The sequence below is a fragment of the Thalassophryne amazonica genome, chromosome 9 (assembly GCF_902500255.1).
Source record: "Thalassophryne amazonica chromosome 9, fThaAma1.1, whole genome shotgun sequence".
In the NCBI taxonomy this organism is placed as follows: Eukaryota; Metazoa; Chordata; class Actinopteri; order Batrachoidiformes; family Batrachoididae; genus Thalassophryne; species Thalassophryne amazonica.
Window position 1 is genome coordinate 41,190,546 of NC_047111.1, and position 24,053 is coordinate 41,214,598.

The 24,053-nt window shown below is 39.2% G+C and overlaps 1 protein-coding gene across 1 annotated transcript; it reads right to left on the reverse strand.

The window, feature by feature from the left end:
• Nucleotides 1-3,468: 3,468 nt before the first annotated feature.
• Nucleotides 3,469-18,327, reverse strand: txndc15 (thioredoxin domain containing 15). The gene is made up of 7 exons (XM_034177948.1): nucleotides 18,159-18,327; nucleotides 11,739-12,046; nucleotides 9,520-9,666; nucleotides 8,637-8,800; nucleotides 6,902-7,032; nucleotides 4,250-4,538; nucleotides 3,469-3,479 (listed from the first exon to the last, which is right to left on the reverse strand). Exons 1-6 carry the CDS (start codon nucleotides 18,253-18,255, stop codon nucleotides 4,342-4,344), a joined length of 1,044 nt encoding a protein of 347 aa, XP_034033839.1. The 5' UTR covers nucleotides 18,256-18,327; the 3' UTR covers nucleotides 3,469-3,479; nucleotides 4,250-4,341.
• Between the last annotated feature and the right edge of the window lie 5,726 nt (nucleotides 18,328-24,053).

The following is a 24,053-nucleotide window of genomic DNA, read 5'->3' on the forward strand; positions in this document are numbered from 1 at the left end:
CATGTTACTTGCATATATATCTAGAGGTGACTGAATTTTGGAGTAGTTCAGTCAAAGTTCAAAGAAAACATGGTCCAAAAAACACTTTTGTCTATCTCAACAACCAAGAATCCTAGCTAGATGATCTACAGTATATATTTAGCTTATGGAGTAGTTCAGTGAAAGGGCAAAGTCAAGAAAAATATGGTCCAAAAAACAAAACACTTTTTCCTTCCTTTCTTTAATGTTAACAATCACAAAGCCTAGATGGCTCAAACGTGGTGGGAATATTACTTGGATAGATTTCTAAAGGTTATTAGATTTTGAAGTAGCTTGTTCAAAGGTCAAATTCAAGGAAAACACAGTCTGAAAAACACTTTTTTGTTGTTTTATCACTCAACACCCAAGAACCCTAGATGAATAAGGGGTATATTGATCATAAAAATATTTGTAATTGATTTGTATGTATAACTTTAAACTGAAGTCACCCATAAGTCATACAGCCTAATGAAGCGCGTGCGCACACACACGCACTCATACAGTATATATTGACTTGTACAATTATACTGTTTCAGGTGCACAGAATATCAGCCCTCTGATGCCTTTCAATTTTTTTTTTTTGGGCTGCCCCCATTTGCTCAGTGCCACCAAAGTGAATCCAGTAGATATTTGCATTGGGATTTGACATAAGTTTTATAATGGATGCTCTTCCTAAAGTGACTCCAGTAGTACATAGAAAAACACTGCCATCACTAACTAGCAGTACAGACACACACACACACAAAAAAAACCTTTCATTAAAAACATCTGAGCATTTGTAGATCCTGATCCTTCCTGATCATGATCTATACATGACTGTTAGCAGCCCTGCATTCATATGTTTTAAGCCTTGTGGCTGTATGGCTGACATCTGTGTGTACAGTGCATCCAGAAAGTATTCACAGCACTGCATTTTTTTTTCCATATCCTTTTATCTTACAGCCTTATTCCAAAATTGATGAAATTTATTTTTTCCTCAAAATTCTACAAATACCACATAAAGACAATGTGGAAAAAGCTTTTTTGTTCTTTTTGCTAATGTATTTAAAAAGCTAAGAAATCACATGTACATAAGTATTCACAGCCTTTGTTGAGAAGAACAAAACTGAGCTCAGGTGTATCCTGTTTCCACTCATCATCCTTGAGATGTTCCTACAGCTTAATTGGAGTCCACCTGGTGTAAAGTCAGTTGATTGGACATGATTTAGAAAGACACACACCTGTCTACATATAAGGTCCCACAGTTGGCAGTGCATGTCAGAGCACAAACCAAGCATGAAGTCAAAGGAATCATCTGTACACCTCAGACATGATTGTCTCGAGGCACAAATCTGGGGAAGGGTACAGAAACATTTCTGCTGCTTTGAAGGTCCCAATGAGCCCAGTGGCCTCCATCATCTCTAAATGGAAGAAGCTCAAGATATCAAAGGAGTGGCTTCAGGACAACTCTGTGAATGTCCTTGAGTGGCCCAGCCAGAGCCCAGACCTGAAACCAACTGAACATCTCTAGAGATCCAAAAACGGCTGTGCACCGATGCTCCCCACCCAACCTGATGGAGCGTGAGAGGTGCTGCAATGAGGAATGGACAAAACTGCCCAAAGATAGGAGTGCCAAGCTTGCGGCATCAAAACACAAAAACAAAATGTTTTTTGTGTTTTGAGTACAACCCCAATTCCAATGAAGTTGGGACATTGTGTGAAATATAAATAAAAACAGAATACAATGATTTGCAAATCCTCTTCGACCTGTATTCAATTGAATACTCGTACACCACAAAGACAAGATATTTAATGTTCAAACTGATACTTTTTTGTTTTTGTGCAAATATTTGCTCATTTTGAAATGGATGCCTGCAACACATTTCAAAAAAGCTGGGTCAGGGGCAACAAGACTGGAAAGTTATGAATGCTCAAAGAACACCTGTTTGGAACATTCCACAGGTGAACAGATTAACTGAAAACAGGTGAGTGTCATGATTGGGTATAAAATGAGCCTCCCCAAAAGGCTCAGCCGTTCACAAGCAAAGATGGGGCGAGGATCACCACTTTGTAAACAACTGCATGAAAAAATAGTCCAACAGTTTAAGAACAATGTTTCTCAACGTTCAATTGCAAGGAATTTATGGATTCCATCATCTACAGTCTATAATATAATCAGAAGATTCAGAGAATCTGGAGAACTTTCTACACATAAGCGGCAAGGCCGAAAACCAACACTGAATGCCCGTGACCTTCGATCCCTCAGGCGGCACTGCATTAAAAACTGACATCATTGTGTAAAGGATCTTACCGCGTGGGCTCAGGAACACTTCAGAAAACCATTGTCAGTTAACACAGTTTGTTGCTACAAGTGCAAGTTAAAACTACCATGTAAAGCAAAAGCCATACATCAACAACATCCAGAAACGCTGCTGCCTTCTCTGGGCCCACGCTCATTTGAAATGGACAGACTCAAAGTGGAAAAGTGTGCTGTGGTCTGATGAGTCCACATTTCATATTGCTTTTGGAAATCATGGCCATCATGTCCTCCAGACAAAAGAGGAAAAAGACCATCCAGATTGTTACCAGCACAAAGTTCAAAAGCCAGTATCTGTGATGGTATGGGGGTGTGTTAGTGCCAATGGCATGGGCAACTTACACATCTGTGATGGCACCATCAATGCTGAAAGGTACATCCAGGTTTTGGAGCAACACATGCTGCCATCCAAACAACATCTTTTTTCAAGGACGTCCCTGCTTATTTCAGCAAGACAATGCTGGTACTAGACTGGCCTGCCTGCAGTCCAGACCTGTCACCCATTGAAGATGTGTTGCATTATGAAGCGCAAAATATGACAACGGAGATCCCGGACTGTTGAACAACTGAGTCGTACATCAAGCAAGAATGGGAAAGAATTCCACCTGCAAATCTTCAACAATTAGTGTCCTCAGTTCCGAAACACTTATTGAGTGTTGTTAGAAGGAAAGGTGATGTAACACAGTGGTAAACATACCACTGCCCATTTGAAACATGTTGCAGGCATTCATTCCTCTTTTTATTTACATTTTACACAACAGCCCAATTTCACTGGAATTGGGGTTGTAGAATTTTGGAATAAGGCTGCAAAATAAATTGTGGGAAAAGTGAAGTGCTATGAATACTTTCTGGATGCACTGCATGTTCAATGCACGCATGTAACCTCTTCTGATAGTTAAAGAAAAAGTCTCTACAAAATTAAGCATATAGTGTGCTTGTTTCCGGTGCGGAAGGTTCCTAGTTCAAGCCCCACCCCTGCTCATTCTCCATAGACATCTGGCGTAAATCATGTGCCAATTCAACATGCAAATCCACCTCATATTTGCTGTGGCGACCCCGAGTGTAAAAACAAGGGAGAAGCCGAAGGAACTTACTGTACTTACTGGACTCAGCCATCAGAAGTGTATATGGTGAAAATATTGATCTTGTAGAAACATTCATTTATCTCTGCAATGCCATTTTGCCTGACAATGAAGGTCCAGGTTTCAGGGTTCTGGTGCTGCCTGTTTTACTGCATGGTTGGGAGATTTGGGATACTAAGCAGTGACTTGATGCAACAACTGGATGTCTTTGGTACCAGGTCTCTTTGGTGCATTCTTGGGTAGCATTGGAATGACTTCATATCAAATTAGCAAATTACTACGGACTAAGATGAGGAATATTACTTGCATTGTGCAGGAGCTTCAGCTTCATCATTTTGGACATGTGGTTCATTCCAGTTCATGGAAAAGGCGATGGGGAGACACACATTTCACCTGGCTAAGATGTTTAGACAGTTACTTTTGAGAGGTGAGGATGGAACAACTCTCTGCCTGGGTGGTTGCTATCCAGGAAACAAAGCATTTCTGTGGTGTCATGATACAATGAAATGAGACACCAGCGCTTGCTCCCAGACTGGACTCGACTTGAAGGGGGGGGTTGGGATCAGCTGATTGATGGATGTTGCCAATGCTAAATATTACCTCTTCACTTAATTTTTTGTATTTATGCCATATATTTACTATTATTTGAATATGTTTTTGTTGTTAAATCATGAAACTTTTTGTCGGTGGAGTCTTTCGAAGTAACTCTTCATTCGACAAAGTTACTGCAGTACTACCCAATGATTCTCCAGAAATGTCATCCTCAATCCACAGATACGCTCTTTAAAAAGAAACTAAAATAATAAGTATTTAATCTGTGTCTGCTGATAGGACAGACCTATGAACCCCTCACTTATTTATTTTGCTCATCCACAATGTTGTACAGAATTAATGTTCATGAATGAAATAATTATCTACATCCAGTGAGTTTCAGTCCGACTGCTTTCAGTCCTGATGCTCGTGCTCTTGTCCCGGTATGAGCCAGCGGATGCTGTCTGTCCTCAGGATGGCATAAAAAGTGAAAGTCACGATGAAGAGGACAGAGAACACCAGCAGCCAGTCGATGCCTTTAATTGGCACACTGAGCAGGGGGCCCAGGTGGTCTGCGTGCGTCACGTTCCTGTCGGTGCCGGCTTCAAACCCTGGAGTACACAGTTTACAAAAAAATGAGTCTCACTGAAACGAAACCTTTCAGCATCCATGGGCACATTTAAATGGTGTTACGGCATAAAAAAAAATGAATGTCCTCTGATGCTGATTATGTGAGTTAATGTGCATACATAGTAACATACTGTTTGTATTTCTTCATACACTCAACAAAAATATAAATGCAACACTTTTGGTTTTACACCCATTTTGTATGAGATGAACTCAAAGATTTAGAACTTTTTCCACATACACAATATCACCATTTCCCTCAAATATTGTTCACAAACCAGTCTAAATCTGTGACAGTGAGCACTTCTCCTTTGATGAGATAATCCATCCACCTCACAGGTGTGCCATACCAAGATGCTGATTAGACACCATGATTAGTGCACAGGTGTGCCTTAGACTGTCCACAATAAAAGGCCACTCTGAAAGGTGCAGTTTTGTTTTATTGGGGGGGGGGATACCAGTCAGTATCTGGTGTGACCACCATTTGCCTCATGCAGTGCAACACATCTCCTTCACATAGAGTTCATCAGGTTGTCAATTGTGGCCTGTGGAATGTTGGTCGACTCCTCTTCAATGGCTGTGCAAAGTTGCTGGATATTGGCAGGAACTGGTACACGCTGTCGTATACGCCGGTCCAGAGCATCCCAAACATGCTCAATGGGTGACATGTCCGGTGAGTATGCCGGCCATGCAAGAACTGGGACATTTTCAGCTTCCAAGTGCTCACTATCACAGATTTAGACTGGTTTGTGAACCATATTTGAGGGAAATGGTGATATTGTGTATATGGAAAAAGTTTTAGATCTTTGAGTTCATCTCATACAAAATGGGAGAAAAAACAAAAGTGTTGCGTTTATATTTTTGTTGAGTGTAATTCATCTAAATAAAGTCCAGTGTCTTGGGAATGTTCATGTATCCATCCCCTGACTTGTCCAAAGAAAACTGGATGTAAAAGTGATGGTTTACATGTGCTATATACTAAATGGGGCACTGACTTATTCACACCATCATTTTGGCTTTTAGATTTTTATTTCTTTTAATTCATGAAGTAGAGATTACTTTTCACTGTGAGTTTAAAGGGCATAATTTTAGAAATTTTAAAATACAAAGCCTGAATTTTTTGATGACCTAAAAAATTTGTAATGTAAAAGATCAAGGGAGCAAACACTTTTTCACACCACTATAATCAAGGTGTCCCATGTCTTCCATAAGTAAAAAAAATCTGTTTTTTTTTTTTCAGGGTGAAGTTTAGTTAATCTACATGTTACCTATAACCTAAGTGTGGTATCCAGTGCTTCCAAGAAACAGACGGCATGAGGAGCTACCTGACCCTGAACCATACACTTAATGAACTGCACACGATTCTAAAAATGTATCTAACATGTTCACCACCTGGGGGCAATCATGTCACACAAAAGTAGAAATCATCATCTACTAAAGTATATGATTTCAGTGGTTTTATTAAATTATTCTCAACTAGTGTGCATAATCAAGTGGTTCCACATATTCCAGATAAAATAAACGTTCTGATGCCCCTTTGTGGACTGTGATGGTCAATATGAAGGTTTTTCACAGACATACATACGTAGATGAATACATACAGCTGCCTTTTACATGCAAGATAAAGTCCTCGCTTTAGACAAGTCAGGGGATGGATACATGAACATTTCCAAGTTACTGAATATGTCTCCACTGCATTTACATCAATCATTACGAACTATAACAGCTTGGTACTCTATAATACTCATAAATCTGCCTGGACTAGGCAGTTCTCAAAAACGTGAGTGACCGTGCAAGATGCAGACCAGTGAAGGAAGCTAGCAAGACAACCAGACAAATTTGAAGGAGTTACAAGCTTCAAGGGCTGTGATTGGAATAACTGAGCATAGTGCAGCTTTTATATTTTGCACCACCAGTCACAGCTTGGAGTTAAACAGAGAAGGATTTTTTTTTTTTAATTATGTGAAATTTCAGATAGTTTGCTAGAACGTAATCAAAGACTCAAACCTAGAATTCATCGCTTTCGTTTAAGGGGCATGTACTCTTGACTGCTCTTTTATTTTTATTTACCGGTACTTATTTTACATAATAAATTGATTGAATCGTTAGTAATTTTCTTTTTCTGAGAAAAGTTTTGCTTGTGGAATAAAATATTCCATGAATACATATTCCAGTGAGCTTTCATATTTACATGAATGTACAGTATTTATGCATGAATGAGTTTAGATTCAGCTGAATGTTTAATAATTGACTGTCTCAAATCTGGACTGTCTGAATTAATTTTGAATTGATTTTCAGCCGTATGAACCAGCAATAAATGCAAAAATGGTTTCCACTCAGTCTTTACCTGTCTGATTGGCAATGAAGGCTGTGAGCGTCTCCAGCGTTCGATCAGTGTGGTTAAAGCGAGCCACTGGTTTGGCTCCCTGGAACAACAGAATATTTGGCACGGCCACTGTTCCAAACCTTGTGGAAAGGCTGGTAAAAGAAAGACAGACTTCTCAAATACAATAATTTGAGACTTATTTGTTTTTGATTATTGTAAATCACCTATGTTCAGGTTTTGGTTTGTTGGACAGAGAAAACAACTAATGTGAATCTACCACAGTGATTTTCTTTAAATGACAATCAATCAAGAGAACACACAATAGAACAAAGAAAATAATTGTCAGTTGCAGCTGTACTTACAGATACAGTTGTGCATGTGTGTGTTATAATTAGGGATGGGTATCGATAAGATTTTATCAATACCATTATCGAGTCCGCTTATCGATCCAATTCCTTAGCGATTCCCTTATCGATACCTCTTGTGAATTTTTTGTGTACTAAAGTAGGCTTTACAGGTTTTCTATGTCAGTGGGTTAAAGAGCTTTTTCTTATTGTGCACCTGATCTGTGGAACAGTCTTCTTGCAACCGCGAGACAGTCAAAGTCCGTGGACATTTTTAAGTCAAGACTTAAAAACCTATTTTTATTGTCTTTCTTATGAATAGTTTTTATTTTTATTTTTTGTCTGTCTTATTCTTTTACTTCTGTTTTTAATTATGTATTTGATTTTTTTTTATTATTTATTTAAATTTTTTATGTTGAACTCTTCTGTGTGAGGCACCTTGAGATGGATTTTGTTGTGATTTGACACTTTATAAGCTGATTAAATTGAAACTGAACAACACTTTATTGAGTCTTAAAATAAATAAATATGAAACTGGTCACTGGATCCTTAAACTCTGGACATAATAAACTCTACATGGTGGATCTTTGATCTCTGAACATAAACAGAAATAAATAAAATCTGTAGTTTTTGTCAAAAGCATTTCCTTTCAGACATTATTGGCATGAAAGTCTTTCCATACATCTGAGCTGAGCTCTTACAGCTATGCTGCACATCAGGATGAAATTCATGAAGAGTGCAGGACGTCTCATTTTGGGAGGAAAAAACACTTTAGTCAATTGTAGTTTATTGTCTGTATTACAACGTTTGGAAAGAGGTGTCATTTTATTTAAAGCGGCGATTCACTTTGACGTTAGTAATTCCCACCGGACTGTAACTTGACTCGGCAGAGAGCGGTGCAGCATTTGGAGCTGTGCAAAATGAACGGAGGACAATTCTCGTTTCTTGACTGTAACAAGACAAGAGGCCCCGTTAGTGACTTTAAGACACACAAAAGTGACTCACGATATTTTAATGGCTTTGAGAGGGGTTAAGAAGCGGATTTGCCGCTTCTGAAGAGCAGCGAATCAAAGAACCAACAAGCCAGTGGATCAAAGCATTGCTTCATTGGCTCAAGCTTCAAAGTGGAGTCGCGCTGCAGAAACGGCTGATTACAGACACGCTACAGGGTCTGTAATCAATGTAGAGAAATTATCATTTTTCCCGACAAATGCCCTCAAAAACAACGGCCGCTCTGAAGGACCGATAAGGGAATCGTTAAGCACAAAGGCTATTGATGTCGGTGGATCAAATCATTTCTTCACGATACTTGAAAATAACCGGTTCTCGACACCCAACCCTAGTTATAATTCCTTTAATTTGGATTGTGCTTCACTGATCAGAAATTGATAACAGAAAACTTGATCATTCACCTGCTGTGCTGAGAGGCATCAAGTGCCAAGAAGTGCATGCTGGGAAAGACACGTGGCAGGGCATTGAAGTGAGGAGCCAAGCTAGATGAGAACTGGCACCAGGCAGTGAAGAAGAGAACCACAGAGCACTCTGTGCTATTGGCATTCAGGAAATCCATCAAGTCCTGAGAAAATGATGGACAAGGACTCAATACACAGATGCACGTCTACTTATTAAAAGAGATCATCTGCTGTTAAATTTCTAATCTGATATAGAAAAAGAGGACTGCACTTCACTTTGACAATGACACTATTCACTACCAACCCAAATAAAAAAAAAAGATGCTTGGTACCATACAGACTCCATATCTCTGAGGAATAAGGCCATCATAAATACCCCCAAAAATTAAAAAAAAATTCTAAACAGGCCCTAACATTGGCACAAGCAATTAGTATGCTTGCCTCCCAGAGTGAGGTTCCAAAGTTCCAGGCCACCCATGCTCTATTTTTCTTGCATATCTGGCGTTGCATCAGTCAGGGCCAAGTTTAAAAAAAAAAAAAAAAAAAACTTGACCCAAATCAATATAAATCAATGTACATCTGGCAATTGTAGCTACAATTTTTTGTAGCATACATTTTTGCAAGTCAAGTATGTACCATATATTACAAACTATCAGGAGGCAGACAGCACAGCACTAAGGAAGCATGTACCATTACCAGTACAATTATTTTTGACTAAAATCTGCCCTTTCCTGCGCAAATACATGCACGGAAAGTAGAGACAGTCACTATGTTCATGAACGTACTCTGCATGCACATGGACTATTGATCTGACTTCCATTTGTGATACTCCAGGATTACGTGTTTCAGAAACATTCCTGTGATGGCTCCAGTTTAGTTGTACCTGTGAAGCATCAAGGACCTGCACAGTGAAGTTCTCCATTCCTGTGATGTTCCTCTTATCACAGGTGACCTTGTACGTCTTAGTAGCCTCTGTGGTGTTTTGCTCCTCAGCTGCTGTGACATCCAAATTCACCATTTCCAGAATAACCTCAAATGAAACATCCAAAGCACAGATTAAATTATATGTATTTTATTACTACTTGGCCATTTCTCTTTGAAAAGGCTTACTTCAGCAGTGAAAGACAGTCATCCGGGCTAAGAGAGAGAGTGTTCCAGGTGCACACAAACACGCTACTGCGTAATGAATAATCCCACAGCACTGGAGCAGTTACTCCAGAAGTAAGACCCATGGTCTCGTGTGATTTTGTCATTTTCAAAGATGAGGTACTACATGTCTTACCCCCTTTGGGAAATAGCGGCAGATTATCAGAAGTGCCAGATCTGAAGTGCCAGTCCCATTACCAATCCCCCCAAAAAAGGATTATGTGTAGGCTGGAGGACAACCTCCAGTCTGCAGATGCAATTCAAATCAATTCAATTTATTAGTACTATGCCAAATCACAACACAAGTCGGCCCAAAGCTCTTAACGAGAGTAGCTTGAACCTAACCCCGAGCAAGCAGATTGGCAAAACAGTGGTAAGGAAAAAACTTTCCCAGGCATTTTGGATTTCTGGAAGAAACCTCAAGCAGGACAGACTTAGTGGGGTGACCATCTACTTTGGCCAGATGTCCAATAACTAAATAAATAAGCTGTGTTTTGTTTTTTAATAGTCTAGGAGGTCCTGCCACCTATACTCTGATGTGACTTACTATATCCAAAAATGATGTGTCCATTAATAATAGTAATTATAATGACTACTTGTACAGGGCTTTGCCAGTGATCAAAGCACTAAAGCCCAATAAGTGCCAATAATAAAACACACTACAAAAACACACAAAAATCCCAAATTAAAGAGTTGATAACACAGAAACAAGGTGTAACTTATATTCTAATGCTACTTACCGTATTTTTCAGACTATGAGTCGCACTTTTTTTTACATGTTTTGGCCGGGGGTGCGACCTATACTCCAGAGCGACTTATAAATGAAAAATATACCGGTAGATTCTCAATTAATTTACCGCAATAAAACAATTTTACATGACAGAGTCGCTCTATGTTTTTAAATGGCCACCGGAAATGGAAATGCAATGCATCATGGGCACTGTAGTATGGCGGCCGCCCTATAGGTCATGCTGGTCACAATAACCAATCAGAGAACAGAACACTGGACGCGTATTCCTCACCTCACCCAGACCAACCTGACACAGACAATGATTGTGAAACAGCGTGTGAAGCAGACGAACACGGTGCTTGCTGTTATTCCGGGAGGGCTAACAAAACAGCTTCAACCCTTGGATATCATTGTGAGCAGAGTGTTTAAGTTGACGCTGAGAGGTGCATGGGAGCACTGGGTGAGCAACGGCGGAGGATTAGCATTTGCACTTGGAAGAAGCTGGCGCTGACACCACGGGGTGGCACCATTTCTTCCTTTTGCCATCATAATATTATCATCTGAACTTTTCATGTTAACTTAACATACCTGTATGTCCATGCGACTCATAGTCCAGTGCGACTTATGGTTTATTTTTTCTTTATAATGGATATAGTGGCTGGTGCGACTTATACTCCGGTGCATCTTATAGTCCAGAAAATACGGTACATATGTTTTTTTCCTCTTCAAGAGGCATTTTCTGGATAGGTGCAACTTGTACTCTGGAAAATACAATATAGTAATATAGAGACCAGAGACAACCTGATGGCTCAAAAAGCATCCAAACAGTGAAAACTAGAGTCCAGCAGACGGAATACAAGGCGAGTCAGTATACCAGCAGATTCTCAATAAATTATCCCCAAATTGCCTAACACACTCCGGACTGACAATGCAGTACAGTCATAGTAGGAACAGTCTCTCATAGTCCCAGAGTCTTCCAGTTACAGAATAACACAACACCCAGAATAAACACACATAAAGTACAGTACAACATAGCAGAATTTAAAAGAAACAAATATCACATTACATAACAATCAAAGAAAAAAGTCTGATCTGGATTTGTAGAATTAAAGTTCATAATGACTGAACTCAAACAAAAAAATTAACATGATCCATTATTTTTATTTTATTTTTTTAAAGAATAACTGCTGTTCACATCTTGTTGTTATAGTATATCAAGTGAGTACCTGCTGTGATGTATCCTTGTCCTCTAATGATGTGCTTTCAGCAGCTGAAGAAGGTAAACCACACTGGGCGGCATTTTCATCGCAAGGTGGGGAGAAGCCCGACTGGTAGTCTCTCACATTTTTAGGGAAGAGGGCCTCGATGTCAGATGGGTGAATGGGGGCTTCACTACCCATCACTGCATCTGCAATCTCAGCTGTCTTGAACTGCCTCTTTGGCACAGAGTCTATGTCTTCTGATTCCACAAACTTTGGGACATTCTGCAAGTCAGCTTCTGCATCCTCCTTGATATCCAAGAAGTCGTTATTCTCTGTACAAGCAAGACATGTTAAGTTAAATCAACATGGACAAATGACTTTGAAAATATACATAAATTTAGGATTGATGAAGAGCACTCTTGTTTTCTTCTCAGGGGTTCACTTTTGTTTCTCGTGAAGTTTGCTAAATGGCCCAAAACATGTAATTGTAGTAAGTAGGGGTGGAACTATATCTTGGTCCTTGTATCGAATCATGTTTTGGTTTTCTTAAATGAGTACAGTGATACCAGAAGTCAACTACCTCATGAAAAAAATAATGTTCTCTTGTAGAAAAATCATAAATGGTTTAGAAAATCTCAAAATACCAGACAGAAAGCATCAAGGATTACAATTTATACTTCATAATAATTTGTATGTTTACAGTTAACCATTCACCACAGATTCCATTCTACATAATTAGTGTGACGAGTAACATAATAATGTATCATGTTACATAATGAACTGTGATAGGCATATCCTTATGAAAGCTGCAACAATTAATTGATTATTGACTATTAAATTAATCAACAACTCTTAATTAATTAATTAATTAATTAATTAATTAATTAATCAACAAATCAACCAATCAATCAGTCGTTTAGAGTCTTTTAATATTCAAGTTATTTTATTTCAGCTTCTTAAACGTGACTATATTCTGGTTTATTTTATGAGTTGCTTTACTCCTATCTGACAGTAAATAGTGGAATGGATAAAGTATGCTAGAATCATGCAAACTGTGATAAAAGCACCAAAATTTGCATGAGTGTTCCCAAGGGTGTATTTATCAATTCTGATTGATTAGCCACATGAAATTCCATCATGGTGGCCATTTTTCAAGATGGTAGCCAAAGCCACAGCTTGGGAGCTTGTTTTGTGTGATGTTGGCCATTCAAGACAAAATAGTGTACACAACAACAACCTAACAAACCTGTTCTTGTTAGGAGAGATGGCATCCATCCCACTTTGGATGGAGCAGCTCTCATTTCTAGAAATCTGGCCAATTTTCTTAAATCCTCCAAACCGTGACTATCCAGGGTTGGGACGAGGAAGCAGAGTTGTAGTCTTACACACCTCTCTGCAGCTTCTCTCCCCCTGCCATCCCCTCATTACCTTCATTACCCCATCCCCGTAGAGACGGTGCCTGCTCCCAGACCACCAATAACCAGTAAAAATCTATTTAAGCATAAAAATTCAAAAAGAAAAAATAATATAGCACCTTCAACTGCACCACAGACTAAAACAGTTAAATGTGGTCTATTAAACATTAGGTCTCTCTCTTCTAAGTCCCTGTTAGTAAATGATATATAATTGATCAACATATTGATTTATTCTGCCTTACAGAAACCTGGTTACAGCAGGATGAATATGTTAGTTTAAATGATCAACACCCCCGAGTCACACTAACTGCCAGAATGCTCGTAGCACGGGGCCGAGGAGGAGGATTAGCAGCAATCTTCCATTCCAGCTTATTAATTAATCAAAAACCCAGACAGAGCTTTAATTCATTTGAAAGCTTGTCTCTTAGTCTTGTCCATCCAAATTGGAAGTCCCAAAAACCAGTTTTATTTGTTATTATCTATCGTCCACCTGGTCGTTACTGTGAGTTTCTCTGTGAATTTTCAGACCTTTTGTCTGACTTAGTGCTTAGCTCAGATAAGATAATTATAGTGGGTGATTTTAACATCCACACAGATGCTGAGAATGACAGCCTCAACACTGCATTTAATCCATTATTAGACTCAATTGGCTTTGCTCAAAATGTAAATGAGTCCACCCACCACTTTAATCATCTTAGATCTTGTTCTGACTTATGGTATGGAAATTGAAGACTTAACAGTATTCCCTGAAAACTCCCTTCTGTCTGATCATTTCTTAATAACATTTACATTTACTCTGATGGACTAACCATTTACCCTTTATGTTCTCCAATGCCATATACCAACACGGCAGAGTAGCTACCTAAACTCTGTAAGTGAGATAGAGTATCTCGTCAATAGTTTTACATCCTCATTGAAGACAACTTTGGATGCTGTAGCTCCTCTGAAAAAGAGAGCTTTAAATCAGAAGTGCCTGACTCTGTGGTATAACTCACAAACTCGCAGCTTAAAGCAGATAACCCGTAAGTTGGAGAGGAAATGGCGTCTCACTAATTTAGAAGATCTTCACTTGGCCTGGAAAAAGAGTCTGTTGCTCTATAAAAAAGCCCTCCGTAAAGCTAGGACATCTTACTACTCATCACTAATTGAAGAAAATAAGAACCCCAGGTTTATTTTCAGCACTGTAGTCAGGCTGACAAAGAGTCAGAGCTCTATTGAGCCGAGTATTCCTTTAACTTTAACTAGTAATGACTTCATGACTTTCTTTGCTAATAAAATTTTAACTGTTAGAGAAAAAAATTACTCATAACCATCCCAAAGATGTATCGTTATCTTTGGCTGCTTTCAGTGATGCCGGTATTTGGTTAGACTCTTTCTCTCCGATTGTTCTGTCTGAGTTATTTTCATTAGTTACTTCCTCCAAACCATCAACATGTCTATTAGACCTCATTCCTACCAGGCTGCTCAAGGAAGCCCTACCATTAATTAATGCTTCGATCTTAAATATGATCAATCTATCTTTATTAGTTGGCTATGTACCACAGGCTTTTAAGGTGGCAGTAATTAAACCATTACTTAAAAAGCCATCACTTGACCCAGCTATCTTAGCTAATTATAGGCCAATCTCCAACCTTCCTTTTCTCTCAAAAATTCTTGAAAGGGTAGTTGTAAAACAGCTAACTGATCATCTGCAGAGGAATGGTCTGTTTGAAGAGTTTCAGTCAGGTTTTAGAATTCATCATAGCACAGAAACAGCATTAGTGAAGGTTACAAATGATCTTCTTATGGCCTCAGACAGTGGACTCATCTCTGTGCTTGTTCTGTCAGACCTCAGTGCTGCTTTTGATACTGTTGACCATAAAATTTTATTACAGAGATTAAAGCATGCCATAGGTATTAAAGGCACTGCGCTGCAGTGGTTTGAATCATATTTATCTAATAGATTACAATTTGTTCATGTAAATGGGGAATCTTCTTCACAGACTAAGGTTAATTATGTAGTTCCACAAGGTTCTGTGCTAGGACCAATTTTATTCACTTTATACACGTTTCCCTTAGGCAGTATTATTAGACGGCATTGCTTAAATTTTCATTGTTATGCAGATGATACCCAGCTTTATCTATCCATGAAGCCAGAGGACACACACCAATTAGCTAAACTGCAGGATTGTCTTACAGACATAAAGACATGGATGACCTCTAATTTCCTGCTTTTAAACTCCGATAAAACTGAAGTTATTGTACTTGTATTGTACAAATCTTAGAAACATGGTGTCTAACCAGATCCTTACTCTGGATGGCATTACCCTGACCTCTAGTAATACTGTGGGAAATCTTGGAGTCATTTTTGATCAGGATATGTCATTCAATGCGCATATTAAACAAATATGTAGGACTGCTTTTTTGCATTTGCACAATATCTCTAAAATTAGAAAGGTCTTTTCTCAGGGTGATGCTGAAAAACCAATTCATGCATTTATTTCCTCTAGGCTGGACTATTGTAATTCATTATTATTAGGTTGTCCTAAAAGTTCCCTGAAAAGCCTTCAGTTAATTCAAAATGCTGCAGCTAGAGTGCTAACAGGGACTAGAAGGAGAGAGCATATCTCACCCATATTGGCCTCTCTTCATTGGCTTCCTGTTAATTCTAGAATAGAATTTAAAATTATTCTTCTTACTTATAAGGTTTTGAATAATCAGGTCCCATCTTATCTTAGGGACCTCATAGTACCATATCACCCCAATAGAGCGCTTCGCTCTCAGACTGCAGGCTTACATGTAGTTCCTAGGGTTTGTAAGAGTAGAATGGGAGGCAGAGCCTTCAGCGTTCAGGCTCCTCTCCTGTGGAACCAGCTCCCAATTCAGATCAGGGAGACAGACACCCTCTCTACTTTTAAGATTAGGCTTAAAACTTTCCTTTTTGCTAAAGCTTATAGTTAGGGCTGGATCAGGTGACCCTGAACCATCCCTTAGTTATGCTGCTATAGACTTAGCCTGCTGGGGGGTTCCCATGATGCACTGAGTGTTTCTTTCTCTTTTTGCTCTGTATGCACCACTCTGCATTTAATCATTAGTGATTGATCTCTGCTCCCCTCCACAGCATGTCTTTTTCCTGGTTCTCTCCCTCAGCCCCAACCAGTCCCAGCAGAAGACTGCCCCTCCCTGAGCCTGGTTCTGCTGGAGGTTTCTTCCTGTTAAAAGGGAGTTTTTCCTTCCCACTGTTGCCAAGTGCTTGCTCACAGGGGGTTGTTTTGACCGTTGGGGTTTTTATGTAATTATTGTATGGCCTACAATATAAGGCGCCTTGGGGCAACTGTTTGTTGTGATTTGGCGCTATATAAATAAAACTGATTTGATTTGACATAAAGTACTAACATGCTTGTAAAAGTTGAATATTCAATCCTGTGTTTCTTTCCAATTATCCACAGTAAATGTTTGTCATCTTTTACTTCAATTTGTGTATTTTGTAGTGTATCTTTGTCTTATTTTACCCTTTTTTTGTTGGGTTGAATGTTTTTTTTTTAAGGCATGCATGGGGTATAGATGTAAATGTAGTACATCTGTTTCATCAGCAATCAGCCATATTATTCTAATGGACTTCAAGCACTGGTTCTTAACACTCTCCCAACTCTCACCTATGGCTGCAAGATGTCACAAGTATGGCAATAGCCACACCACCTCCAAACCATGTTGGCTCATGGGCAAAAGTAGGTGAGGGTAGTACACATTCTAGGTGTGTGATGAAATGGATCCTATTTTTGGGGAGGTGATGATCTAGTGGTTAAGCGTTGGGCTTGAGATCAGAGGATCCTCGGTTCAAATCCCAACCTGACCGGAAAACCACTAAGGGCCCTTGGGCAAGGTGCTTAATCCCCTAGTTGCTCCCGGTGTGTGGTGAGTACTTTGTATGGCAGCACCCTCACATCGGGGTGAATGTGAGGCATCATTTGTAAAGCACTTTGAGCGTCTGATGCAGATGGAAAAACACTAAATGCAGTCCATTTACCATTATTTTTAGAGATTTAACTGCACCAAAATGAAGCATAAAATAACACATTCCTGACCTGATAAATACTAATCAGAAAAAGAGTGATTGTTGGTTGATTTGCAAAGTATGACATTAAGAATAAATAAGCCTATTTTGGTAAGGTTGCTACCGGGGGAACCCCATAATATGCCATGTCATTTTGGTTACCATCTTGAAAAAAAGGCCCCCATCTTAGAATTTTGAGCGGCTAATCCATCAGATTTGCATAGTATGCCATAAACATCAATTGTGCCAAATTTGATGCATTTTAATCAAGGTTCGCATGATTTTTCTGTTATCTGCTGCAACTAAAACTGAACATCTGCAGGCTTTGGACAAAATAAGACATTTGAATGTGTCATCTTGGGCTCTGGAAGACAGTGATCAACATTTTTCACCTTTTTTTGACATATGATGGACATAAGAAGGAATGGACTAATTAAAAAATAATATCAATAATCAAATATTCACGAGCTGCAGTCCTTAGCTGATTCCACCTTGAGTAGAAAGTGTTCCATTAAAAAAGGATGTCCCATACTGGTGACCAAGCCTGTGCCTATTAAAAACACACCAAAACTGGTGACATGACAACATACAACAGCTGCCAAATTAAACTTTTCTGCCAGGTTTTCTCACAGGCTGAACTGGATCTGTGCAATTTATCATTAGCGCTGTCTCTTCCCATCAAAAAAAAAAAAAAAATCTAAATTCACATATTGCCACTTACTAGTATTTTCACGTTTATTTATTTATTTTATTATTATTCATTTATTTTTATTTTGGTTAACTGGTTGTTTTGTTTTTAAATTAGCTTTTAGCGGTGTACACTACAGCTAGTTAATCTGGAAGGAATGATAAGTTACATTATTATAAACTTATATGTGCCAATTCGTCTAAGCAGGAAAAACTTTAATACCGCATCTGAAGAAAAAAAAAATAACCCGCTTGCTGACATGACTGTTGTTGTTGTGTCGAGCTAGCACCGTTAAGCTAACATCTTACCTTGTGCTGTTACTGCCGAAAACCTCAAAACATCACAAAAACACAGGATAAATAATACCAAAATTAAAAGATTGAGACTGCACAAAAATCTCGCCATCTCTTTTTATGCGTCTTTAACATTTGCTACATGGTGACTGCAGAGATAGTTTCCCTTCTTCTCTTAGTTAACTAATTATTGCAACGGACGTTACGGGCATACCGCCACCTACTGTACTGGAGTGTGTGCAAGATTCTTCCTATCTGTGACAGACTAGCGTCCTGTCCAGGTTGGACCCCACCTCACGCCCTATGACTGCTGGAATAAGCTCCAAAAATATGGATGGTTTGTGTCAAATTAAAATATTCCATTTGATGTATTAAATTTTATAGTTTGAAGTATTTGCAGCCATTCACAACTTCCCTGAAACTCATTTTAAATACAATCACAGCTTTTTTTTTTCTTTTTTTTTTAAGCACACAAATATTTTCACATGGGCTCTTTGTGGGGTTTTTTGTTTTGTTTTTGATTGGTCTTTACAGCCAGATGTTGTTTGTTATAGTGTCTGGAGCTGAGCTCCATGCAGGGCCCTATCTTCCACCCTGTGCAAAGTACAACAAAACATTATCATGCCCAGCACCCTTTCAGTGTAGACAGCGATCACAAATGTGCACATTTCTGTGCCCACACAGAATCATCGCAAGTGCTAAACTTGAGCTGCACCTGAGATGCACATCTCATGCAGCATAATGGTGAATTAAATAAAAAACGGAGACGGCCTGCAGGCATCAAGCAAACACAACATGAACTGTGTGAATGAAAACAAAGCGCAGTTGGAAAACAGCTGGTTTTAAGGATTATCATTATAGACTGCTATCCTGCTGGAACAAGGTGGTGAAGTAAAATTTAAATTTCTGTCATTATTATGTACAGAAACTTGGGTCCAGTACAACTGTGTTCCGAGCATGCATCTTGGAGAGATAATACCAGAACAATAGCTCAAGCATGTTCAGTATTTCTGCAGTGTGGTCCAAGCTGTATTTCCAGTGTTGCATTATAATTACTTTGTGCTGTGTTACACTCACAGAAATATTTAACCCTAACTTTTAAGATTTATCTAATTTTATTACATGACAAATTCCCATTTACTTTTTTTTAGATAATTTTAATACAAACCTACCAAATAAACCTTACATGAATGATGCATATTCATTACTGTAATAAATCATATTAATTTGAAATGCATAATCCTCAGCTTTATGTATTTAGTATTAATAAAATATAATTACTCTAAATCAATAATAATGACAGTATTTATTTAAAATACATGAAGTATATTGTTTGAATTGCATAATAATTATGTTACCTATCCCATTTATCTTGTATAGGTAACATAATTATTATGCAATATCTATAATATATATATTAACCTGTCTGAGTTTGGAGTTTGCTCGAAAGTGCATAAAAAGAACTTCTGCAAAGATTTAGGAAAATTGCTTGATTTTTAGAGGTCCAACCAGATGTGAAATTTGGAGAAAAATGCCAATTTCTGGTATTTTTAAATTCACAACTGGTTTATAAGGCTGACTTAAACATGTGAGAAATTGTTTTGAGAGCATGAGAAATTCCTGTTTGCGTGTCAGCTCTGCTTAACTTTTTGTTCCCTGTGTCTTCTGTGATTCAGCGACCACCATGCCATCGGTGCAGCAACCCACCACTCCAAAATGAACTCTATAGGTGTTACGCTATAGTTCTAGTGGTTAAGCGCTGGGTTTGAGACCAGGGGATCCTTGGTTCAAATCCCAGCCTGACTGCACTGAAAAAAAAAAAATGATACTTTGCATCAACTTAAAAAAAAAAATTGATGTAATTTGTTACAGCTAATTTTTTTTAGTTTCTCACAATGTATATTTATGATTTTGTAAAGTGACTCCAGTAGATTTAAACTGGAAACCACAACTTTCCATTAGACCAATGTAAATAAGTACTTTAAATGAAAAACACTGATGTTTCACTTTATTCAGTGTGGAACATCACTAAGGGTCCTGAATTACAGTGTTATCTTTATTGGGACTATTTTGGGTTTTGTTTTATGATGTCCTTCCTACGTTGTCTTTTATTACTGAGGTCTTTGTGTAATTGCATTTTGCATTTTGATGCGTCCGTCTCGGCCAGCTTGCACTCAGTCGAGACAGACGCATTTTCTCTTCTCTCCCTCCCTCCTTATCTTTCCTGCTTCTGTGGTGTGTTGTCTGTGAGGCTCCAGTTTTTGCTCTTCTGAAAAGTGACAAAAATGGATTTGTTAAAGTGGTCTCTGAACGCAATTGACACTATTTTTCTACAAGACATTCAGGGGCGGAGGACCCGACCTGTCCTGCTGGGACGCATGTGATGGGCTACATGATGGACTCGCGGAGGAGATGGCAGGTCATGTGCCTTTACACGCTGTCTGTGGAGGACGTCGAAGATGTGTATCTATTTGGCTTGGGAGTGACCAGCTTTCTGCTGTGTGGCGCGGGCATAGTGCTGGTTTACTGGAAAATTAAAAAAGTGGAGGCCGTTTTGATTGGGCCGTCCAGATTGCCCCACTTGATTGATTCGATTGGAAGGACAGTGACTGCTCAGTCGGCGGGTGTTAACCGCACGTTGGAAACCATCTCTGGGAGGATTGCAGCGCTGGAAAACCGCCTTGACCATCAGTAAATGACCATATTTCCTTTCTACATTCAGATGCATTGAGAGCCACTTTGTTCTCAGAACTGTGGAATCTTTCAGGCGTCTACTAATCAGACATTCATTTGGCTTCCCCAAGACAGCTGCACTTCAAGGCCGCTGCGATAAAAAACTTCCAAGAAGATTAAACACAAGCCTCGCTTCCCTGGTTTCCCCCTCCCTCAGCTTCTCCAGCTCTGACGTTGACTGTGAACAGTGGACTGCTCAGAGAACCCCCCTCCCTTCCAGGATTCAGTCATGGCCATTGTTTAGCGCCAAAAAGGGCTGCTACCGGAGTGTTCTGATAAACTGGACTTTCAAATCTCGGCTGTTGTCCTGTGTTCTTGTTTGTCTGTGTGTTTACTGTTCTCTGTGCTGATAAGAGTTTTTTCATCATTGTTGTGGCTTCTCGAAGGCAGCGACCTTGAGGTTTTTTTTCTCTTCCTTACCTTGTGTGTGCTTTTTTACATGTGTTTATGTACCAGGCCGGCTTATGTCTGTTACGTGTGTTGTTTGTCTTTGGGTCGGTCATGGTTTGCTCAGCCCTGCTGTGACCTAAAGCAGGGATGTTCATCTAGAGCTGGTCCCCGGGTGCCTTATGGGGACTTCTGCTCCTAACTGGCAATTAGGATGGGTTAAATGCAGTAGACACAATTCATTGTGCAGGGAACATGTTCCTTTGTGCATATGACAATAAAATTCTTTTGAATCCTTGAATCCTTGAATTATTGCTCCCTGTGGCATTAACAGGTCAGTTTTTGTTAATAAATGTCCCTTTACCTTGTCAGTGTTTCTGTGTGTGTGTCGCTCTGTGAAGGGGTCCATTGCCTTAGTGTCTCTGATCCGAGATGAGATATATTTTTGGAGAACATTTGAACATTTCAAAGTCTTCATCCTTTAATGGTTAAATGTTCTTGTTTTTGTTTGTTTGTTTTAACTGGCACAAATTTATGCACATGAAATTGAAGTTACGTTATAAAGAAAACACAGGTGTCGTCTAATAACTAAAAGCAGTCACGGTTAACACAGCCTATCAGTTCAGGAAAAAACTTGTTTATGGAGTGCTACTGGGATCTATCCTGTAAACCCAAATAGATTCTCATTTGAATGGTGTGAAAGTGGAAGTGGGATGTACTGGTTCCTTCAGAACCTGATTAAATTCAGTTTCTATTTACATTAATTCACACATTTGAAAACGTGAATGAATGAAATTTGTTACCCAGGTCAGAACAAATAGCATTAAAAAAATAAAAATATACCCTATAATAAATTTAAATACATTATAAGTTATGTAGGCAGCACAGTGGTTTAGTGGGTAGCACTGTTGCCTCACAGCAAGAAGGGCATGGGTTTGAGTCCCACCTGGGGCCTTCCTGTGTGGAGTTTTCATGTTCTCCCCGTGTTTGCGTAGGTTCTCTCTGGGTGCCCCAGCTTCCTTCCACATCCAAAGACATGCATGTTAGATTAATTGAAAACTTTAAATTGACCATAGGTGTGTGCGGGTGTGCATGTGTTTGTCTGTCTATATGTGGCCTTGCGACAGACTGGCATCCTGTCCAGGGTGTACCCTAACCCTAACTCACACCCCATGACTGCTGAAATAGGCTCCAGCCCCTCTGTAACCCTTAAATGGAGTAAGCAGGTATAGAAAATGGATAGATAAGTTATATATTTAAATATCAAATAGATGATGCAGATGTAGTGGCACAAGTAAAACAGTACAAGTGCAAAGGACAGCCTAAGCCAGAAAGTTCATAAACTGCACTGCCTCCTGCCACCACACATCAGTAAAGAGAGGTCAGAACATCAGGGCTGAAGGCCGGCCTGGTTCAGCCGCCTCAAAAAGTACAGACGTTGGTAGGCCTTCTTTATAATGGCGGCTGTATTAGTGGCCCATGTGAGGTCTCGAAAATGTGCAGGCCCAGGTTATTTGAAGGTGGACACCATCTCCAGAGCTGCTCCTCCAATGAAGGGGGTGGTGGCCTCTTCGTCTGTAATCCTCAATGATCTCATTAATTTGATCTCACAAGCCACATTCTGCACGTGTTACAACAGCGTGGCTTCATAGTAAAAGAGTGCGGGTACTAGACTGGCCTGCCTGCAGTCCAGACCTGTCGCCCATTGAAAATGTGTGGTGCATTATGAAGTGCAAAATAGGACAAAGGAAACCCCGGACTGTTGAACAACTGAAGTCGTACATCAAGCAAGAATGGGAAAGAAATCCACCTACAAAGCTTCAACAATTAGTGTCCTCAGTTCCCAAATGCTTATTGAGTATTGTTAGAAGGAAAGGTGATGTAACACAGTGGTAAACATACCACTGTCCCAGCTTTTTTGAAATGTGTTGCAGGCATCCATTTCAAAATGAGCAAATATTTGCACAAAAACAATAAAGTTTATCAGTTTGAACATTAAGTATCTTGTAAAAAAGAAGGATAACTGGTGCAACACAGGAATGAGTGCCATAAAATTTAATAAGGAGCTGATAGTAAAAAATGTTCAACAGGACTAACGTTTCGATGTGAGAGTCACATCTTCCTCAGAGTCCTGCACAAACAGAGATGGTACAGCTTAAATACTGATAGGAAGCAGGTGCTTTCAAAAGGGCATGACCATCCATCAGACACAACCCTCACTCAATTAGTAATCAATTCATGATTAGAAACAAACTGTCCCAAAACACACAAGACTAAAACCAGACTAAAAAACAATTACTGGAGAAAACAAGTAAATTTTAGATCTTCATTCAAACCAAAAGGTTCCAAAGTGCCTAAAGTATAAATCCAAAATGCTTCTCTACATAACAGTTTTTTGATAATATCACCACCTCTGGGTGGGGCTATGATTCTCTCAATCCCCCAAAATTTTAAGGATGCTGGAGAGCCATGACCAGCTTGTTTATAGTGCCTTGCCATTGCATAAGTTAAATTCTGAGTACGGATTGCCGTTTTATGTTCAGCTATCCGTAATTTAAGTTGACGTTTTGTTTGGCCAATGTATGCCAAGCCACAAGGGCATTTTAAAATATATACTACATGAGTAGTATTACAATTGATAAATGAATCAAATCAAATCAATTTTATTTATATAGCGCCAAATCACAACAAACAGTTGCCCCAAGGCACTTTATATTGTAAGGCAAAGCCATACAATAATTACGGAAAAACTCCAATGGTCAAAACGAACCCCTGTGAGCAAGCACTTGG